Source organism: Aedes aegypti, chromosome 1, assembly GCF_002204515.2.
Source record: "Aedes aegypti strain LVP_AGWG chromosome 1, AaegL5.0 Primary Assembly, whole genome shotgun sequence".
Taxonomy (NCBI): domain Eukaryota; kingdom Metazoa; phylum Arthropoda; class Insecta; order Diptera; family Culicidae; genus Aedes; species Aedes aegypti.
This window is the reverse complement of record NC_035107.1, coordinates 276,655,166-276,678,140: the sequence shown is the minus strand read 5'-3', so window position 1 is coordinate 276,678,140 and position 22,975 is coordinate 276,655,166. Positions and strand designations below refer to the sequence as shown.

Here is a 22,975-nt window from a genome sequence, read left to right as displayed (position 1 = left end):
CAGGCGAATTGACAAATAGGAATAAAATTCCCTGCAGAATCAAAGAGAGGCAGATAGAAAATAATCATAAATTACTAAAATTTAGTTATTCTGTGACTACTCGTGTTTCTGAGTGTACTGATCAACTTTTCCGAAACACCATCTTTCTAAGTGGTCACGATACGCAAAACAAAAGTTTCATTCTCACTTGCTCCACCTTGTGACAAGATTATGAATCATCTAGCTCGAACAATGATATTTCTTGAGCTGCTGAACAACTTCGCCGAAGAAGCCATTTTTTAATGGCCGGGTATTTAAGATATCCGTTTCCGCAACGCCTGGTGGTAAACTCTCGAGCTTCTTGGTTCAAAAAATGATAGCCTTCGAGCTACTCAACAACTTTGCAGATAACACCATCTATTTAAGTGGTCAGGCTCCTCAAATATCTGTAAAACAATGTTTTCTAAATGTACAGGCGCCTGAGATATCTGAAAACTTAAAGCAAAAGTTTCATGCCCAGTAACGCACTCTATCAGTCGAATTCCGAATTAAATGAGGCTTCAGATATATCGATTTCAAATTATGGTCTACTAGAACCATATTCAATGGCGTAGCCAGGGTTTTCGGGGCCCGATGCAGAGTCTGATTCAGAGGCCCTTCATAATAGAAAAGTGTGCCGCTAAGCCAACATACAATCGACATGTGACTTGCTAATTAATCGAAATAATAATATACTTTCAACTTTGTGCACATCTTTTGTTGAAGTCGTTTTTAATTTCTTATTCAGTAATCAAAATGTCAATTAATGAAGAGTAAATGCCGTTTCGACTTCAGGGCTGATAGCGGATAAGTGTCTAAAAATAGGAACTTCAGAGACCTCATGCCTGAGAAGCGAAACTATAAAGTTTCTGGAACGTTATTCCACGTTTAAACAAGGATATCTCAGAGATTCCAACGAGATATCTCTTAAAGCGTCTTTCTAAAAGATTCTGACGTTACGTTCAAAATTGTTACATGTGTGTACTGCCCATAAATGCATAACTGTCCCATATGGAATAAGTAGGCATTGAAAAAACAGCGCACAAAGTTTAAAGTTTTCATTTTCATACAATTTGTTATAATTTTCTAGTACCCTCCCCTTGGTTATGCGACCTTGCCGCGATGGGAGGGCATAATCCATTAGCCCATATGATGGAAACCAAAGGCGTAACCTGTAGTGGTGGTATCACATTTTGGCATTTTTTGCTTAAAGCCGCGTCATAATTCATATGACATAGACGCAATAATATCTCGGATGTGATCCAACGGACATTCTGCGTCATTGATAGAATTGATGCCCATTTCAAATAATTAATCTATTCGAAGTGGACATTAATACTATTGGTGACGTTCAGTTTGCCTTTTGCTAACCAGAATGACAAGGGAATATGGGTACTTTTCAAAAACTACCACGTCACAATACTAATAAAAAACAGTGTTCATGTGGGCGCCATTGCCTAGTCCGTCTGAGTATTGGTCCTGGTAGAGGGGAAACTTGGCAAAAGCCAGACCGAGGGTTCAGCCTTGACAAGTTAAGCTGTCAGGCAGCTCCAACTGAATACCATACAAAAAAAAAAAGAAAAAAAAAATTGTTATAATTTTCTAGTAAATTTTTGAATGCAATATTCATTTGGCTCCACCCCACAGAATACTCAATTTGCTAATATTGATCAGTAAAAAATATGAAGTTGAACATGATTCCAGTTTTTCAGTTGCTGTTGGGTTTCAAAGTTCATATAGAGACTGTTATGCCTTTATTTTTCAATATGGGACTGCACCAACTTCATATTTTTCCACATCATTTTCAAACAAAGTGTAAAAATTTTCATATGCCTAGTGAAGTGCATATTGAAACATGATTGTTGCGATGAAAAAAGGTGTTGGTTCGAAAATCAATAGTTATGCATTTATGGGCAGTGCAATGGTTGTATTTCACCAGAATGTTATTCATGTATTTGCTTTGGCTTTAGGACATTTTGTCGAATGACATTTGGTCGAATGACGTTTGGTCGAAAGGACATTTGGTCGAATTGCTTTGGAACTTTTTTTTGCTGGAATGACGTTAAGTTGAACGGTAAGTAATCTGAATCATTACCTGTTGTTGAATAAAAAATGGGACATTGTATGTCGCCTTATTATCAAGTTCCATGCAACTTTTTTTTTCGGAAATAGTTGTTTTATACATTGACTGAAATATTTAGCTCTAGTGAATTTATTATTCTTTGAAATTATCATCATTCTTTGAAAAAAAAAAAAAAACCCAAAAATTTATATTTTATTACTCAACGCTGTGAAGGCTTGCATTATTTATTACTCTTTTGAAATGTCATCGTTCTTTGTAATGAATTGCTGATATTCATCTGATGGAAAAATTCGGAGAGAGTGCTTGGGATCTTTCTTTGAATTCTGGGTCTTTTCGCTTACGGAAGTGGGTAAGATTTTTGAATGCGGAAATCATAATTAAGGGGTCTATTTTGTAAATCACGCAGATTCAAGTGACTCGTCTGTAATCACTGACGATCAAAGTAAGCAGGCATATTTCAGATATCACCAGTCGACTGTCATAGTAATCCAGTCACATAGAGTGACAACTGTCGAAAAACTCGAGTGACAGAGCCGAGTCGAGCGAATTTTTTGGTCGACAGTGACTCCACTTGAGTCATTTTGATCGACTCGACTTATAAAATAGGGCTCTAAAACGGCAGGAAAAAGTTGCTTTAAGGAAAACATTTATAGCCAATTGTCTTATTGTTACTTCCAGCTTAATAAAATTCTTCAAGCAAATATATGGCTTTGATGATCTCCGATGAATAACATAGTTTGCAGTAGAAGCTTTGAATTATTAAAAATGAAAATTGTGCTGATTCTATGAATCGAGTAAAGGAAGACGAGCTTACTGAGGAGATAAAAAATGGATTGCTTCCATTTAAGATCAACTTATCTCGAATTGCAGAACATTCCTGAACGAAAAAGCAGCATGAAACATTAAAAACGCAAGAGGTTGATCAATATGTTGTATGTAGAGATATGTTCAACAAATCTTTCAGAGAATGTTAGTAAAATGGCTGATACTTTTTCATTTATTCAATCTTTTTTGTATTAGCGACAAAATGCTACTCTCGACTATAGTCAGACTAAACGTAAAACTCTGTTTCCATACGATTAAGATTCGACCACTTACCTTTCCACGAAATGTCGGTTCGACCAAATATCATATGCTTTCTGTTGCAACTAAACCTTTTCGACGAAATGTCCATTCGACCAAATGTACTTTCGACCAAACGTCATTCGACTAAATGTCATTCGACCAAATGTCATAGATTCCAAAATGTCATTCTGTAAGATCATTCTAAAAATCCCTAATCGACTTATTTTTCGACTAAATGTCCTTTCGACCAAATGTCATATTCATCTGAGGCAATTAAATTATTTTCGACCAAATGTCCATTCGACGAACCGTCCATTCGACCAAATGTACTTTCGACCAAATGTCATTCGACCAAACATCATTCGATTAAATGTCATTCGACCAAATGTCATAGATTCATTTGCTTTAAGTTCCCTTCAGCTACAGCCAGTGACAAAAATTATTAACCAATTGCAATTTTCTCAAACAAAATGCCCAAGTCTGGAGCTCTATATCTCAGATTCGGGTAGCCCGAATTAGCTAAAATTTTAATGACGAACTACAAGTACCCTGAACCGTTTACAACGAATTATTTACATAACAGTCATTTTCCAAAGAATTTCAGAGGGTTGTTCAAAGACAATAGTAAGTAGCAAGAGATTTTTATTTGATTCAAAAATGGTTGATTATTGGCGGTTGCGTTGTTTGGAAAACTTATTCCATTTAAGACATTATGCAAGACTAATCACTCACAACTTACCGTTATAGAATTAGATAAAAAATCTCTTGTTAATTACTTTTGTCTCTGAACATCCTTTGAAACTCGTTACGAAATGATCGCAATGTAATGAAATCGACCAAATTTAAGGTTATTTGTAGCTCGTCAAACAAATTTCAGCCAATTTGGAATGCCAGAAGCTGAAATACAAAGCCCCAAACTTGGGCATATTGTGTGAAGCATTTGATAGCCAACTTTTGTCACTGACTATATCAATTTGAATATTTCATTGAGCGAAGCTCATTTAGCGATTTGTTCACAAACATTCCATGCCAATTACCCCAGGATTTTCGTTCAAGATACCTTGAAGAATCTAACCAGATTTTTTTGAATAATATCCTCAGAAAGTTTCAGAAAGAAGTTCGGAAAGAATACTTATAACATTTCTCTAGAAATTTGTCCAAGGAAATGCTAAGTAAATTTTTCAGGAATAATTGGTGGTAATTCTCAAAAACCATCCGAAAGATATTCCGTAACGACATTCTAAAGATATCACTGACGGAACACATGATAAAATCCTGCTAGAGAGAGAATTTTTTTAAAGATCTCCGGATTTTTTAAATAATTAGTGGAAAATTCACCAAAGGAAACCCTGCATAATTTCTTGCAGGATTTTCTAGTGGAAATTTCTTTAAATTCTCAAAGAACTCTTGGAGGACATACAGAAATACTTTCTGTAGCATTTTGTGGTTTTAAACCCCAAATGATTTGTTGAATTGAAGAACTCATGGTGAATTAACTTCGAGAATAATTCAAGATATCTTTGAAGGAACTCAAAATTTTTGGGGATGAGCAGGCGTTGCAGAATTCGCTCTCATTTGAGAATGAAGCACGATCAAAGCAAGCAAAGAAAAACATCCAATCTGTTGCGGTCCACGATCGTCATTGTATCGCAAGGTGTAACAAGTCTGATAAATGGAAGCAGCGAGCGAGAGCCTCAACGAGAGAGCGATGATAAAATCCATTTTTCTCGCTTGTTTACCGTTGGGGATAGGTGTTTTTCTTTACTGTCGCGATAAACAATCCACGAACTTCCAATAACAACAGTGTCCCCCAGGCTTGGAGCATGTTAAGAGGGGTTTTATCATGCACTACTATCCCCCCAATCTGATCAAACTTGTAGCAGTATACGATAAACAGTCTCTCATAATGTGCAGCATGTTATGATAGTTACAGAGAGCGATACGTGAGAGATTCTCTCAATTTTCTCAGGATTCAATCCCTGGGGATGAGGAAAACCCGGTTGAACTTATTGAGGAATTCATGAAAGATTTTGTTGAATAATCCATGGAAGAATTTATGGAGCAACTCCTGGAATTTTGGTGATTGTTGAAGGATTGTTTCTGGAAACGACTGGAAGTATATTTGAAAACATGCCATGAGATCTTTAACCCTGCAGTTCTGTATTGTCTTTTAGAAATCGTATGCGTTATTTTCTTTAGTGTATTATTTCTGGTTCTGTTTAGTTCCATTATTGTAGTAATTATAAATTTATTTGTTGAAACCATCGGTTTTCAAAAAAAGTATATATATATATAAATCTTTGCACAAAGGTTTGTTAATTTTCCTGGAATAATTTCTGTAGGAAGGTTTTCAAGCTATTCCAGAGAAAAATAGAAAGTTATCAATACGAGCATGTCTGAAAAAACTTTCGAGGAAATACTGTAACAATTTCTGGGAGAATTTGTAGTGTAATTCTAGAAGGAATTCCTCGTAGCACATCTTAAAATCATTTAAAAAATGTCAATACGAACTCCTGGGATAATTGGTTTAATGATCTTTTCAACAATTTCTGGAAGGATGTATTTGTACGTAATCCTGAAGAAAGTTTTGAATGAATTACTGAAAGAATTCCAAAATACTTTCTACGAGGAATCTGTGAACCTATGGAACAGTCTCATAGTTATCACTGGAGCCTCAAGAATTCACATCAAGATCCATAGCGATGCGAAAAAAAAAACGAAAAAGGGACTTTAGACACCTTTGTTCACCTTTTTTTATGCTTGAACAGTACAAGAATGCATAAAATATTCTGCACAAACATTGATTTCGGCTTTTCGGCCTTGTTCAGGACGTTGCCCCTAAAACGATGTTTCCAATCCTGTTACTGATTTTCTCAAGCTCAAGTTATAGAGTTGGTTGTACGACTGCAGTTTCCTTTTAATTATGGATTAGCTTTTCAGTCTTGCCGAAATTGTTTGATAATTAACAAAACAATGTATTTTTGAATCTTAAAAATTATGTTCTGTTAAAAAGCACTGTATACGATTGTGTTCGCTTATTTTCATTCCCAAAATTATGTACAAAACACAACAACGTGACAGCCCGAAGGCTAAAAACCTTGTCAGTGATTACTTCTATAATTTTTCTTTGAACAACTCTTTGAATGTTTTCTTTAAATATTTTCTCAGGGATATTTCAAAAAAGTGTTTCTTAGGGATAACTCAAGGATTTTTTCAAAAGATTTCTGTATGTGTTCTTCCAGGAAGCCGTTTCCAAATTTCTTCAGCAATATCACTATGAATTCTTATTAGGTATGCAACGTTGAGTAATACTTCCAGTGATACCTACTTCTTTACTAGTTCCAGGGTAGAGATCTCATACTTCCATTTCAAAAGGATACTACCGCCAATTTCTCCAAGAACTCGTTAAGTATTTCCTGTAGAAATTCTTTAAAGAAGATTATAGGAACTTCACAATTTGTTCACGAGTTTATCAGATATTCAGATGCTTATCTTTATCACCGATATAGGACAACAATTTAAATTGCTGTACAAATTGAAGTTTGTTAATGTTTTAAAATATGTCGCCAATGACATTAACGATATATTTTCGAACATTTTTATTTAAATTTTTTTTCAAACGCCCCTATCCAAAAATATTTCGATTTAAGTACGTGGCCGCACTGATCCTTTGTAATTTATATCGACATTCTTCAATTTGGCTTTCCATTGAGAGGCGTGGTGCGGATTTCCATACGCAAGATGCGGTGAAAATATTCTCCCAGTCATAAATTTCACTCGGCGTAATTCCACTGACTGTCCACAAGAGTATCAATTTCGAATTGCGTTTCTGGAAGCTTCCTTTGCGGTGCATTTTACTGCTTCCTGGTGGTACACTGACGCCACCAGTTACGTAATAGATCGGGGGTAGGTAGACAGTATTCATGCCCTCAAAATTAGGTTTGCATTAAATTATGTAGATTGATATCAAATAGGCTAAAAATGTGACTTGTGTGACATAGTTTGTGAAAAACTATGTAAGCTTATTTTTAAGCTGCAAGTACGAACTCTGTGGTTAACTGGGACCCCAATTAGTCCTTCCAATCTACAACTTTAACCACTTTACAAAGAAATATCATTTAAGTTTATCTATCGTTTGGAATAAACTTTTAGCTCTAAAGCTGCCCATAACTGAATATTTGTAACATTCGACAAAAGTATGTATTATGTAAATGGAATGCCAAGGACGCATTTTACTTAATATTACGTCAAAATATGCAGAAATGGAGCCTTCAATGTAAATGCTGACTGCCGTGGCAGAGCACATCCAATGTGTGTACCGACAAACCAGCCAGAACCAACCAGTAAAAACCCGGCATGAATCAAAAGTTTTGCACGTCTTTTTCGGTTTCTCAAGACGCGCGCCCGAAGCGGAAGCAGGGCCGTCGCTGTTGTCGCCTCTTTCGTTGCCGAAGACATAAATCTTTCTTCGTTCCACAGGATTTCCATATTTTTCGCAGGATTTTCTCCGTATTACCTAGGACGCTGTCTTTGTCAGTGTGGCGAAGTGTTTGCCAAATGGGTGAAAAAAAAATCAAGTGATAAAGTGAATACCTGTGGGGTTCCTTCTTCTGTCATTTATTGGATTTTTTTTCTGCTTGCATGGATGGGCACCGAACGATGCGGTATTTGCACTCAAGTTTATTCACGTTTTGTGATGATGTAGGCGACATTGTTGGCGATAATTATTCATAGGTTTATTGGCTATTCGTTCAGCGAACTCTTTATGACCGGAAGCTTGGAAGCTAGTCATTTTTTTTTTTATCTTCGATTTCTAAAAATGGTATAGGAATAGTTCCGATATCTCTTCATTTACTCTAAATCCCTCAAATGAATGTGTTTTCTAACACGTTGCAATTGCTGCATTCTTTGCTTGATTCTTCAGATCGTTCATACCAAATATGTAATTTTTGACATTTAATTCTTGACTGTCCTTTGGAGTTACGAAAAGTTTGCTGAACATGTCGGAAATTATTGAATAATAGTTGTCCCGGTAAACTTTGTGTTGCCAAGCATTAGGTTATCTAATACGGCATGAAGGTATCCCTCCAAAATGTCAGAATAGTGCTTCCCGTTATTTTCCTTTTTTTCTGTTGATTTTCACTAATAATTTAGCTAACGAACACGTTGCATCAATACATCGTATGCAGCATTAAAAAATGACATCTATTAGTTGAGCTGTTTTCAAGCCAATTCGTGACATACAAACACCATTCTGTTTCATTTATATAAGATTATCATAAAATTACAATCTCTATCTAAATAATTCATCTCTATGTCTACTAGAATAATTGAACATATTATTTACCGATTTTGATAATCTAGTATTAAATACGAGCTAACAGTCTTAATTGACTAACATTTACGGGTAAGGCATGGCAAACACCATCCAATCAACACTGAACCTCATGCATCCATTGTTTTCTTTACACCTATCTATTTCAACAATTACAAAAACTAAACTCACTTACAATGACACGTTCTTTACTCCACCGAAACCTTTCCGTTCATCGTCGCACACACAAACACACTCGCTCATACACCGAAGCCGCGGCCAAAAAACCCAAAGATGCAAAAGAGGATGAACCACCGGATGGCAAAACGGATCAGGATGCCGCTGGAGATACCCTCGAGGCAACACGTTCTGGTAAGTTAATTTGATTTATTTACAGTTTGCACCGATCCCCCCCCCCCCCCCCTTCGGAACGGTTGTCCCTCTCAACCCCCTGGAAGGACGTGAGCATCGAGGACACACTGTATCTCCCCTGTTGACGAGAAAAGGACGCTTGTTCCCTTCGCTGCATGGAGAGCTGCAGCTAGATTCTGTTAGGGCATCCGTCCTATTATAGGGGATCAATGCAAGGTGTTCAAATCTAAATCTTACCTCAGTGTCCAAAAGCTAAAAAATGTCGTATTTTGCAATATGAAGTTTTGATATTATCCTTTATCTGGAGTATAGTAAATTAGAAAAGTTTTGCGGTATACCAAAAGGACAAAAATAAAATGAATAAATTGAAAACTTGATATCGAGATACAAAATACGGACTAACAGAGAGTTTACTATAGAAAATCATGGCTCCTTAGTCCCGACGAAAATAAAATACTGTATTTTTTAACTTGTCCAACGTTTCGGTCGTTCTAAGACCTTCTACAGTAACCCAGACAACCATAAATCGCATGAAAGTTCACGTTATAACTCGTTTATTCATACTAATTACATCAAACCCGCAAAACACCGTGGATAAACTCGTCAAATTGATGAGTTTCCTCGCATAAAACACTTTTTTTCTGAGTTCATTTGTACATTTTGTTTCGTCCCGTACACTCATACAAAGTAAATCGAATCAATCCGTAGCAGCTGTCAAATCAACATTTGTTATCATAAGTTAAGTCGCATAAGATCACAGGTTAGTTCTGTAGAATATTTATACACTCGCATTGAATGTTATTATTCATCACATAATATATGCACGCATATCGCCTCCACTTTTGTACGTAGAAGCCCTTTTCGCGACAGCTTATAAGTGAAATTTTGCACATGCAAAGCCTCCAGGTGATTTCGTTTTGCGTACATTTTGGTTGTCTGGGAAGTCTAGTTTCTGAAAAAGGGACAAAACGGACCGAAACGTTGGACAAGATAAAAAATACAGTATTTTATTTTTGTCGGTACTGAGGAGCCATGATTTTCTATAGTCAACTCTCTGTTAGTCCGTATTGTGTATCTCAATATCAAGTTTTCAAATTTGAAAGCATTCATTTGATTTAGCTTGAAGAAAGTATAATCTATCTTAATATCTACATAAAAAATAATAATATCCCAAGAATAATATTTTTTTCTACACCGCAATAATGAGTACTATCGCAATAATGGGCAAATTACCCTACTGCAGCAAAAGGAAAAGCAGCATGTAGCCAAGTGGGAAGGAAACACACACTTTTTATCATATTTCGAAGGTTCTCCACTTGCATGATGAAGTGGGATTTTTTTTTTCTTCCTTTCCGAAACGGGGTGTGAATCAGCACTGACAAGAAAACCAGAAATGCGACACCAGAAACAATAGAGGCAGACTCCTCAGCTCCAAATCCACTATCACAGTGTACTATTTAGGAACAAACTACGGACGTAATTCAGCCGCAATCGGATAGTATTTGAAAATGATGATATTTTGTGTAAAACATTACGATGAATCAAGTGATTTCCACCGTTTTGGTGTCAAAAATCCCAAATTGTCCATTTACACTAGTTTAAGAAAAAAAAAATTACTCTAAAACTTCAAGCGGAAACCCATCCAATCTCCCTCTTCACAGACACAAAGGCCTCCTCCACTGAAATTCGATCGATTCCAACGACTCCGATATCGTTCGCAAAGCTGAGGAGCATATGTGACTTTTGATGATAGTGCCGTTTCCTTGTACGCCAGATCTCCTAATAACACCCTCTAGCTTAGTCTTCTTGCTGCAATCCGTCTAAAATCACAAAAAAAGTTTATTCGTCTGCAATCCTAACACTTCATTTCGAATCAGCCAGCGTTGCACGTTTCAGCCTAGTTAGTTTCGCCAGAAATCCATGTTCAGACATATCTGCCATATCTTATTTCGTTCATCTGAATCTTACGCTGCCTTGAAATCAATAACCAGAAGGTAGGTCTGTAAGATATACTCTCGGAATTCATCTAAGATCATTCGCAAGGCAAAAATCTGGTCCGTTGTCGAGCGGTCCTGGGTACGGATAGCTGCTTCAGAGGCGCTACCTTAGTTTTTGACAAAACGAGACTGTAACGAACCGTGTCACGCAGGACAGCTCTGAAGTAGGCCGCCGCACCGCAGGCACTCAAGCTAGCATCCACTACAACGTGCAACTCCAGGCTGTTCATCGTCTCTGCTTGTAACCTGGGAAATAACACCGATCAAGTTATACTTGACCTAAGCTGTGCAGTGCTAGCACCCATCGGTTCCATGATGCGAACAATTCCTGAGATATTCGCTCATCCCAGCCGATACTAGACCTCCACACATCTTACAAGAGGATTTTGCCGCTAACTACGAAGTTTGCCCCCAACCGGAGTGAATCAAAGGCACTCATGACTAAGCTTAGGAGCTCTCTCTTCGAAGGGTACGCATTTCCTTCGAGCAATCTCTTCGGATTTTCACGAAACCGTATTGCGAAAGTTAAAACGTCCTCCTTGAACAACCAATGTCGCAGTTCAAACGCGTTTAGTGCCTTCACTTCCGTTGCCAGGTCCACCGCTTCGTCGACTGTGACAACGCTATCCAAGTAGTCGTCGACGTAGCGGTTTGCAGCGGTTGAAGCCTTCGGAAACTCTCGGGAAAAGCCCTGCACATTTCGCAAACTGCGCAGCACTCGGTGAACATGTGATTTCAAATATGGCGATGTCCATCACGAACTACTCTACCGGTTGCAATGGATTATTCCGCCCTAGATATTGCTGAGTCTACCTAGCATGCGGTCTAATGAGAACTTGATAGAACATCTCCTTGATGTCAGCGTTGATGATCACCTCTCTCTGCCGAAAGCAACAAAGTACCATCGGTAGTGACAGCAGTAGATCAGTGGAACGGAAAACGAAACTCCTTTTACAGTAGCGGCTACATCCCACACAACTCGAACTTTCTCCGTTTTTTTTCGTGATTATTATGACCCCCAAAGGCAGATTCAACGTTTGGCTAGGGTCGGTCTCCATTAACTTCTGCATCGTCACTGTGTGGGCGTAGCCTTTGGAGAGATAATCAGAAATTTGCTGTCGCACTTTCTCAAACAAGACTGGATACCGTTTTGATTCATATTACGGACAGCTTCAAATTCCGGACACTCTACTTTGTATGGGAAACATTTCACGCGAAATGTTTCAATTTTTGCTGTTCAAAAGTTCTCAATTTCAAGGCTCGTTTTAGTAAACTTTTTTCATAAATATCTTTGAAAATTTATAATGCCCAACTACCTTAGATGTCTCTTTGGTGGTTTAACGATTTCGATTGATGATTTGACTGTTCCATTAATGATTATAATGAGCTGTCCGGAATTCGATTCAAAGTGTCCAAAAGTGCAGGAAGCGTCCGGAATAAGAATCATGAAAAGGCCACACATTTTGATTTATTTAAAATTATTGAAGTTCCGGAAGCGTATTCTTCACCCACCGTTCGAAAGTAAAGGGCTTCCGACGCTCGATAGCGCTAAGGAATCATACAGAATGATTTATTTTGTATGCTTTATGCTGGGTTATATTTCCCTGAGTCCTTAAGTGTCCGTAATATGAATCAAAACGGTATCTCGATTGCCGCTCTTCGAGGCACGAAGCCTTCTCTCCGCCATGGGCTTGCTGTCCAGAAACCAATCAATATTCATAGGACAGCGTCTTCATAACTTGCCACAGGAAGCCTATTCACTAACGGTAACTTTTCTTGCATCTCACCAAAATTAATGGTCTGGTAAGGCAAATCCAGGCTGGAAACGGTATGCACTCCAGAAATCGTGAAACGCTTACCGAAGCTCCCAGAAATCTCTAGTTGCACACGTTTCGAATTTTCTTCTGGTCACCTAGTCGTCCACTGCATACAGAGGCAAGACAGCTCCGATGACCCCAAGTTTCCGGGCGATAAAGCTTTCTAGCAGCGTCGAATCAGAGCTTTCATCCAAAAAAAACGAACGTATTCACAGATTTGCCGTTGGCGTGAAGGCAAACTGGCAAGATCTGAAATAGAATTCTCTGATGCCGATGAACAGTAACTACACCAGAAGTCGAAGCTGGTGTAGAATTTCCTTGGTTGTCTCTAGCTTGGGAATTACCAGGGTGAAGGAACTTGTGATGATTCTCCTGCCAACCATCGGGACCGCAAACAGGTGCCTTACAAGGCCACTGCTGCTTCTTGTACTGCTTTCCAGTGTTCACCGATAGTTTTGTCTTGAAAACAGAACATTCCCTTTGTAGATGTCCTCGATTTCACGATGTCCACGAACACTTTTCCGCTACTGACGCTTTTCTCCGATAGCTGATTACTCTTACTGCAGTTTTCTCTAAACAAACGGAGTTCACGAAGTCCTTACACTTTTACCGCTCTGCTTGTGTAACCTCAGTAATACGCTCTAGTGTATCTCGCTGCGTCTCGGGTTTGCCAAGTGCATTTCTTGGCCTGCGGACACGGACAAAGGTGTGTTGCTACTCCAGAACATTGGCCACTCCACAGAATTACCATTGGAAATTGAAAGCTCACTTGACACCACATGACGAGCTGCGAGCTGCTGAGTGTTTGGCGTGTAATCCAGTGGTAGGGTAATTTGCCCATTATTGCGGTATTCCCTATTATTGCGGTATAAGAATTAAACCCTCATTATTAATCGAAAACTCTATTTTCTATGGATATTATTGATGATGATGAAAGCTTATAGTATTCCCAAGCTGTACCAGATGAATGCTTTAAGAATTAAACGATTTTGATCGTTGGAAGAACAGTTTTAAATGATGCATCAAGAAAAGCCTATATTTTTAACCAGTCTCTATATCTACGGGCGGGTTTTCATAAGCTTAAATTTTTAAGTTTAGAACCAAAACAATTATATGTAGCGGGTATATCAGTTCAGTATGGATGTAGCTACATGATAGATATTGAATTTTGAATAAAAGTTCTATATTTTTGAGAAAAAGCATATACCGCAATAATAGGACAATGAAAATAGCTTTATGCCTATTATTGCGGTATCTGTAAATCTCTTTCAAAAATTCGATATTTCAATAGTAATTTTTAATTGTAATTGCTGGAAACATTAATTATATTATTGGGATACTAACTAGGGACATTATTTTGAGTTATTCATACATTTTTTAGGTCAAACAAAAGGTTTATGTTTATTTTTACCCTGTAGTTCCTCTTATTTACAAATATTCTGCAAATAAACACAATGTTTTACCAAAAAATCACGTAAACTGACTGAAAATCGGAACACATGCCAAAAATACGTTGAACAACTAAGGTATAAGATGATCAAAAGGAAGCAATCCTTTAAAATTGTGGTGCTAGTGGGAAATATTTTTAAAAGCATCAAAATTGTAGGTTATACTTAAGTCAACAAATTCATTTCTTCTATAGCAACTAGTGGTCTCAGATGGAAAAAACCTTGTCTATTCACTTCAACATAGTCCACCTACGACGAAAGAGGAGACGAAACCGGCAGAAAATCATTCGATTCTGTTGATTTGTTTTCGAATCGTGACATAAAGTAATGAATTAGTTTTCCTCATAGATAGGTCCAGAGTCACACAAACTGACAGTACCGTGCAGTGTCATTAATACGGAGGAAGCATAATTTCAATGCTCGAACATTGTGTGGTATTGAATGTACATTGAATGTAATAAAATCTATGATTTTTGGTATACCGCAATAATAGGACGGCACTACCGCAATAATAGGACAAAATACCGCAATAATAGGACAGAGGAAGAGCTTCAGATTTATGTCAAAAAAATGTATGTATGATTCCAAAAATTACTTTTTTACTTCACTATACTCCAGATAAAGGATAGTTTTAACACTTAACATTGCAAAATACCATAATATTTAGATTTTGGACACTGCAATACGATTTTAATTTTAACACCGTGCTTAAGTCCTCCATAATAGGACGGATACCCTACCGAAGGAAAACCTCTAATATTAGGCTCTGGCAACGTTATAACATTTGACTCCAAACCGTGCAGTGCAGCCTTCTGGGGACCTCTGGGAACTAGTTGAGATGAGAGGACGGAGTTTTGATTTATTGGTATACCTTGATAGGCTAACTGACTTGTGATGCTGGCCTTGCTATGCTTGATAATCTTTCTAGCTGTGGCAATATTTGCAATGGAGCATTATTTGTTACAAGGAACCAATAATTTGGTACATAATTTTGGTAAGAACTTTGCATGTTACCCATAGGTATTACTTACCACTGTCATACCACTGTTGTGCATACTGACCTACAGAGCTAGCATTCTCACCAAGACCTGGATGCATAGGTACTGGTTCGACTTGTGCAGAGGTCTGCTGAACTCCCTGAGAACTAACTAGCTCTGTGTTGTACAGATGTTGCTCTCCTGCTGGACGACTCTCCGAAGGCATAGTCGTTTGTGTTGAGTGGTGGTATACTAATGCAGCCCACAGACGCTCAGACGGTTTGACCAACATTGACTCCGCCCTTCTGGTTGATGTTCATGTTGGTGCTATTTTTGACCGTGCGTGATGCTGCTTGACGTACCAATTTGTCAGTTTGTGAAACCGATTTGACGTTTGACAAATCGGTCGACCAAAATCAAACGAGTTTGATTTTGCTCAAACCACCGGTGGGCAGACCAAAATGTTTGACGAACTGATCGTACCGTCTGTAGGGATGTTGCCAGAACATCGACGTCAGCGTGTCAAATTGAAGCTTCAAACTGTATGTAGATGGGTGGCAAGCCAAAATGCATGAATTTACAGAGTGTCGACGACATGGTGATCTAGCGAAAGTGCGCTATGAGTTGTTTCTATATACTCGACTGGCGTTTTCCCACAATATTTAACCTATTTCTTTAGCAAATACACCAGCAGTTCTAGCATTGATTCCATCTAAAGTTCAATACGGGATTCCTCCAGGGGTTGTACCAGGAATTCCTACAAGAATCCATCAGAAATTTCACCATTCACCATACCTGGATGAAGTAATAGGAATCCTTTTAAAGTTCTTCTAGGGATTCCATCAGGAGAGTTTCCATAAGAAGTTATTGTAAGGATTACACCATGAATTCCTTCAGATGTTCCTTCAGGGATTCCATCAGCAATTTCTTAAAGGATTCCACCTCGAACTCCGCTAGAAATTCCATCAGGAGTGTTCCTCTAGCATTTCTATGAGAAGTTTCTCCAGGGATTGCACCAGGAGTTCCTTCAGTGATTCCACCTGGTATTCCTTCAAGGATTCTTTCAGGAGTTTCTCTAGGGATTCCATCAGGAATTCTGCAAGAGATTTTATCAGATGTTCCTCCAATGATTCAATCAGGTGTTCCTTCAAGAATATCAGGAATTCCTCCAGGGATTTCATTAGTAGTTCCCATAGAGATTCTATCAGGGGCTATTTAGGGCTTTCATCAGATTCCTTCTGGGGATGACATCAGGAGTTCATCCAGGGATTCCATCAAAAGTTGAATCTGCGGCTTTACCTGGAGCTCCTCCAGGTACCATCGGTAGTGACATATCAGGAGTTCCTCGAGGAATTTCATCAGGATTTCTTCTGCGCATATCATAAAGCGTTCCTTTAGGGATTCTATCAGGTGTTCCATCAGGGATCTTATACGAATACCTCCAGGAAATTCAACAGGAGCTCATGTACAAATTTTATCAGTCTTCTAAGGAATTCGTTAGGAGTTCCTCCAATGATTCCATAAGCAGTTCCTTCAAGAATATCTTTAGGAATTCCTCCAAGGATTCCATCACGAGTTCTTCTAGAGATTCCATCAGAAGTGTTCCTATAGGAATTCTATCAAGAGTAGGGGGCTTAGGGCTTCCACCAGTTCTTCTGGGGATTTCATCAGGAATTCCTTCAGAGTTTCCTCCTGGAATTCTTCAAGGAATTCCACCAGAGAGTCCAACAGGAGTCCCTGGAGAAATTCCATCAGAATGTCTTCTAAGAATATAATAAAGAGTTCCTCTAGCAATTCTTTCAGAAATTACATCAGGAATTCCTCCAGTAATTTCATCACGAGTTCCTATAGGGTTTCCATCAGAAATTTCTCTAGAGATTTCATCAGAAGTTTCTTCAGAGATTCCACCAGAAACTCCTACAGAGAAAGAAATTCTTCTTGGGATTACATCAGGAGTTCTTCTGGGGATTACAACAGGAGTTTTTTTTCATGGATTTCATCAGGAGTTCCTTTAAGGATTTCATTAAAATATTCAATCTAGAACTCCTCCAGGGATTCTATTAAAAGATTTTGTAGGAACTCCATCAGGAGTTCCTTCAGAGATTCCATCTGGAATTCTTACAGGGATTCTTTCAGAAGTCTCTCTAGGGATTTCATAATGAGTTACCTCGGAGATTGCACCTGGAATTTCTCCAGAGACAATATCAGGGATTGCTCAAGGAATGCTTTAAGGATTTCCGCCAGGCATATTATCAAGACTTCAGTAGTTTCATCAGGATCCTTATAGATTCAGTCAGAAGGTTCTTCAGATATTTCATTAGGAGTTCCTAGAGGGATTACATTAGAAGTTCTTCTAGGGATTCCATAAGAAGTCCTTCTAGGGATTTTATCAGGAGTTCCTAAAATGATTCTATCAGGAACTCCTTCCAGAAAATCAAAAGTTTCTGTATGAATTTAATAAGGTACCGTCCATAAATGACGTAACATTTTAGGGGGGAGTGGGGAGTCTACTATTTTGCTACGAACCATGTATTCAATAAAGGAAAATAGACTACGATGGGGGAGGGGGTGTCAAAAATTGGCCAAAAATGCTACGTCATTTATGGACGCTGCCTAAGGAGTTCCTTCTGAGATTTTACCTGGAATTCCTTTTATCGAATTTTCCTCGAGGGATTCCATCATAAACTCCTCCAGGGATTTACATCAGAAGTTCTTCCAAAAAATCCATCAGAAGTTTATCTAAGGATTTCATCAGGAGTCTTTCAATAGATTTCTTTTGGAGTTTCTGCAGGGATTCCATCAGAAGTTCTTTTATGGATTCCTTTTGGAATACTTCTAAAATTTCATAATAAAATCACCCTGAGACCCCATCAAGAACACTTTCTGGGATTTTATCAGAAGTGCTGTCGGGGATTCTATCAGGATTTTTTCTAAAGGTTTCTTCAGGATTATTTGAGGGGTTTTCTGGGTTCCAGCAGACTATTTCCTACCGATTCATCCCGGAATTTATCGAGGGATTCTACCAGAATTTTCTTCAGGGGTTTTATAGGGAATTCTTCAAGGGATTTTTCCAGGAATTTTTCAAGGGAGTCCTCCCGGAATTAATCAAGGAATTAATATCTCCAGTGATCCTCAAGGGTTGTCAGGAATTCCTCTCGGGATTTTACCAGAAATTTCTTAAAAGGACTATATCACCGGGATTACTCAAGAGATTCCTCTCACGAAATATCTCCAGGAATCCCTCCAGCAATTATACCAAAAATTTCTTGTAAGGATTCCACAAGTAATTTGGGAATCCACCAGTATCCAGCGACTCTATGAGAAGCTCCTCTTTGGATTCAAAAAAAGAATTCCTTCAGAGATTCCTTTAAGAAAACCTACAGTAATTCCACCAGAAACTCCTTCGAAAATTCCGCTAGGATTTCCTCTAAGGATTCCAACTGAAAAACCCCCATATAAATCCTCCAGACAGAGATTCCTGTAAGAATTCTACTAGAGGTTCCTCCATGGATTGCATCAGGAACTCACCCAGATAATTCCCCATGATTTCAATCAGGAAAATCTTCAAGGATTTCAGCTGCAATTCTCATTGGAATTCCACTAGATTTTTTTACAGAAACTCCACCAATTTTTTCAGGTTTTTTTTTTGCGGGAAATCAAAAAATCCCTTAGAAGTTCTTCCAAAACATTCTAGAAAACATCCTCTAAAGGTTTCGCCAAGATGATCTCCAAGAATCCCATAACGAATTTCTTATGGGATTTGACCACAATTTCCTATAAACATTCCTCCAGTAATTTCTTCAGAGACTTCACCAGTATTTTCGTTTATTATTTCACCAGTAATTTCTCACGAGAGGAGTTTTTAAGGATTTTCACCACGAGTTCTTACAATGTTAACACTGGGAATATCACCAGAGTTTCGCTGAAATTTCCACCAGAAAAATCTACTACATTTTCGTCGGAAGATCTACCAGAAAATACTTCCATGATTTTACTAGGATTTCCCTTCTCAGAATTTTTCAGGGTTATTAGATATTCTTCCAGGGATTTAATTTAAAAAATTCCCCAAGTTCACAAGATTTTTTTTTCTGAAAAACCACCAATATTTACGCGAGAATAGACCAGAAATCCCACGAAGGATTGAACTAGCTATTCCATCAGGAGGGTATCTTCCAAAAGATTGTTCCTCAAGCAATTTCACTGATATTTACTCAGAAGATTAAAAAACAATATTTTAATGTCTTCAGGTTCAATCACTGGAAGAATTTTTTAGGAAATTTCTGGAAAAAAATCATAAAATAATTTATTGTGAAATCCTTAGAGGAATCACCTACAAAATCACTGGAGAATTCTCAGGGAATTCTCTGGAGAAAATCCTTGATATATCTCTGGAAGAACTTTTAAATCAATCGCTGAAGGAGTTCCTACAGGATCCTCCTGGTGGATTCTTTTTTCATTCCTTCAAGAAGTACTGGAAGAAATTTAGGGGAAAATTCCTTTAGGAATCCTACGAGACATTTATGGTAGATTCTTGAAGTAATTCCTTCATAAATCCCAGGTCAAACGCCTTGAAGAGTCCCTTCAGGGATACAAGTAACAATCTTTGAAAGAAACATTGGAATAATTTATATCAGAATTTATTGAAGATTCTCTAGAAGAATCCGCTGAGAATAACCTGGGGGACTTTTCGAAAAAATTGCAAGTGGAATCTCTAATGGAATTCCTGGTAGGAAGTTTGTTGAATTCTTGTGCAGTTTTCTTGTGGAAAAAAACTCCTTGGGTAGAATCACTGTAAGAGTTCTTGGAGTAAATCTCTTCATGTATTTCTGTACGAATTTTTGAAGAAATTTCGAGCGAAAATCGTGTAGGAATCCCTGAAAAAATGTTTGAAAATATCTCTGAAGAATTTTTTTGAAAGTATTCTTAGGGAAATCACTGGAAGATTAGTGATATGAGCAATTCTTGGTGGAATTTCGGTATTAATATCTTGGGAGGGATTCATTGAGCAATCTCTTTAAGAATTTCTAAAGGAATTTCTGGTGGAGAATCATGAAAAGAATCCTTATAGAATCTGTTTAGAAGTAAAAGTTGCTGGAGAAATTCCTAAATAAATCTTTGAAGAAAGCATTGGATGAATCACTAAAGAAATCCCTAGGGAAGTTTTTGAATAAAAATTGAAAAAATACAAGAAATCATCACTGAAAAAAAAATCCTTTTGGAATTTATTAAGCAACTCCTGGTGGAATTTAAGGAAAAGTTCTAGGAGGAAGCCCTGAAAAAAGTCCCGGTGAAATCCTTGGGAAAATTTCTGATGTTGTATTTTTTAAGAAGTATCTGAAAGATTTCATGATACGATTTCTGAATAATACATTATGGAATCTTTAGAACTAGCTTCTGAAGGCATTCTTAAAGGAAAGCTTTGAAGGAATCTCTGAAAGAATGCCAGGAATTTCTGGTTGAGTTTGTAGATAAATATCTAGAGGAATTGTAGATAAAACTCCTGGTAGAATCCAAGGAAGAATTGCTTGAGAATTTCTCATCAATATCCTTTTCTTCAGGTACTTAAATTTTGAAAGTTCCTCACTTTGATTATTGCCCAAAAATCGTAGCAAAATTCCCCCCACAGCCACAGAACTCGAAATAACATTCACTAGACTTGCTGAGATCATTCAGAAATATAGTGTTGCTGCAATGAACTTTGCCAGTCGGTCAAACGGTTGCAGCAACTTAAATCGATTTGACTAACTTGGGGGCGGAGTCAATGTTGGTAGAACCGTCGGAGTGTCTGTGGGCTGCATAGCGTACGTCGATTGTTGCCATAGCACGGATGGAATTGCTTGAAGTTGTGGTGTTAGACGCCGGTACGAGTGAGTGTCTGTATGGGTGAACATAGCTATCGTGGGCAATGGCGGCAACGAAAGCGATACAATAGTTGCTGATATCATAAACGTATTGCTGTCGATAGATGTGAAGCCTTTGTTCGTTCACCAGACGCTGTACTTCTAGCTGGATCCAGGAACACTCGCTGACGTTGATACCGTTGAACCCCGCGGATCGGGAACAGCATATGCTGCACATTTGAAGCTTCGTTCCGTATCTTCGATGCTGTCGTTCACACCGACACATCTGAAGTGGAACCAGTGATCGTATCCATCACACTGAATATGGCCATTCGTAACACCTACTTCCAGCACAGCCTTCCATACCTGGATGTACGATATACCTGGAAATCACCCCAATAGACAGAATCACAAATCGAGCACGTTCTGATTGATGGACGTCAGGACATATCGTGACGATAACATCGACTCTGACCACTATCTGGTGATGGTTAAATTGTGCCCAAAACTCTCCGTCGTTAACAACGTACGGTACCGACGGCTGCCCTGTTTTAATCTAGAGCGGTTTAAGCAACCCGATGTCGCAACTGCATACGCGCATCACCTCGAGGCTGCATCACCGAAAGAAGTGAGCTGGATGAAGTTTCTCTTGAGGGCTGCTGGAGAACAGTGAAAGCAGCCATCAACAATGTAGCTGAGAGCAACGACAGGTACGTTGGACGGAGTCGACAGATTGGTTCGACGAGGAAGGTAGACAGATTCTGGAGAGGAAGAATATAGCGCGGGTGGCCATGCTGCAGCAAGAGACCCGGCAGTACGTGGAACGTCATAGACAAAAACGGCAACAGCAGACCCGAATCTTTCGGGAGGAAAAACGCCACCTGGAGGAAAAGCAGTGCGAGGAGCTGGAACAGCTGTGCCGGTCTCAAGAAACGCGTAAGTTCTATCAGAAGCTCAACGCATCCCGCAATAGCTTCGTGCCGCGAGCCGAGTTGTGCAGGGATAAGGATGGGAGTATCTTGATGTAGGTACGGGCGTGAGGTGATCGAAAGGTGGAAGCAACATTTCTACGAAGACCAGAATGAAGGTTGTGACAACGGAGGGAATGCTTTCGTCAATACTGCGGAGGATGGAAACCAACCAGCTCCCCCTTTGAGGAAGGTTAAGGATGCCATTATCCAGCTCAAGAACAATAATGTTGCTGGTAAGGATGGTATCGAAGCTGAACTCATAAATCATAAGCTGCACCGGCTGATAAGCATAATCTGGAAACAAGAACAGCTACCGGAGGAGTGAACGGAAGGGGTAATATGCCCCATAAACAAAAAAGGTGACAAGTTAGATTGTGAGAACTTTCGAGTGATCACTATTCAAAATGCCGCCTACAAAGTATTACCCCATATCATTTTCTATCGTCTGTTACCTGTAGTGAAAAAGTTCGTCGAACTTATCAAGCCGGCTTCGTTGACGGCCGATCGACAAAAGACCAGATCATTACTATACGGCAAACCCTCCAAAAATGTCGTGAATACCAGGTCCCAACGTATTACCATCTCATCGATTTCAAAGCGGCCTACGATAGTATCGACCGCGTCAAGCTATGGAAAATCATGGACGAGACCAGCTTTCCCGGGAAACACAAAACACAAAACTGATAAAAGAAACGATGGAAGGTGTTCGAAATTGTTCGAAGTTCGTTTGAATCCCGCCGGGGACTACGACAAGGTGATGGACTTTCGTGCCTGTTGTTCAATATTGCGCTAAAAGGTGTTATGCAGTGAGCCGGGCTAAACAGCCGGGGTACGAGTTTTACGAGATCCAGTCAATTTGTTTGCTTTGCGGATGATATGGACATTGTCGGCCGTACATTTGAAAAGATGGCAGACCTGTACACTCGCCTGAAATGCGAAGCAAATATGGTGTTCGCTTTAGATCCAGTATCTACTAATTTCTTCAAAATTGCGATTGCGACTGAGTTACTTTCATTTTCCCTCCCAAAATAGTACACTGTGCGCTGGGTGCAGCAGTCACTGACGCCGTTCGG

At 38.8% G+C, this 22,975-nt stretch overlaps 1 protein-coding gene across 1 annotated transcript in view; it reads left to right on the top strand.

The window, feature by feature from the left end:
• Positions 1-22,975, top strand: part of LOC110674134 (dynein heavy chain 10, axonemal) — a 363,130-nt gene that overhangs the window by 3,407 nt on the left and 336,748 nt on the right. The window contains exon 3 of the mRNA XM_021837893.1: positions 8,754-8,852. Within this exon, the coding sequence (XP_021693585.1) occupies positions 8,754-8,852 (99 nt within the window). The remainder of the gene's footprint in view (positions 1-8,753; positions 8,853-22,975) is intronic.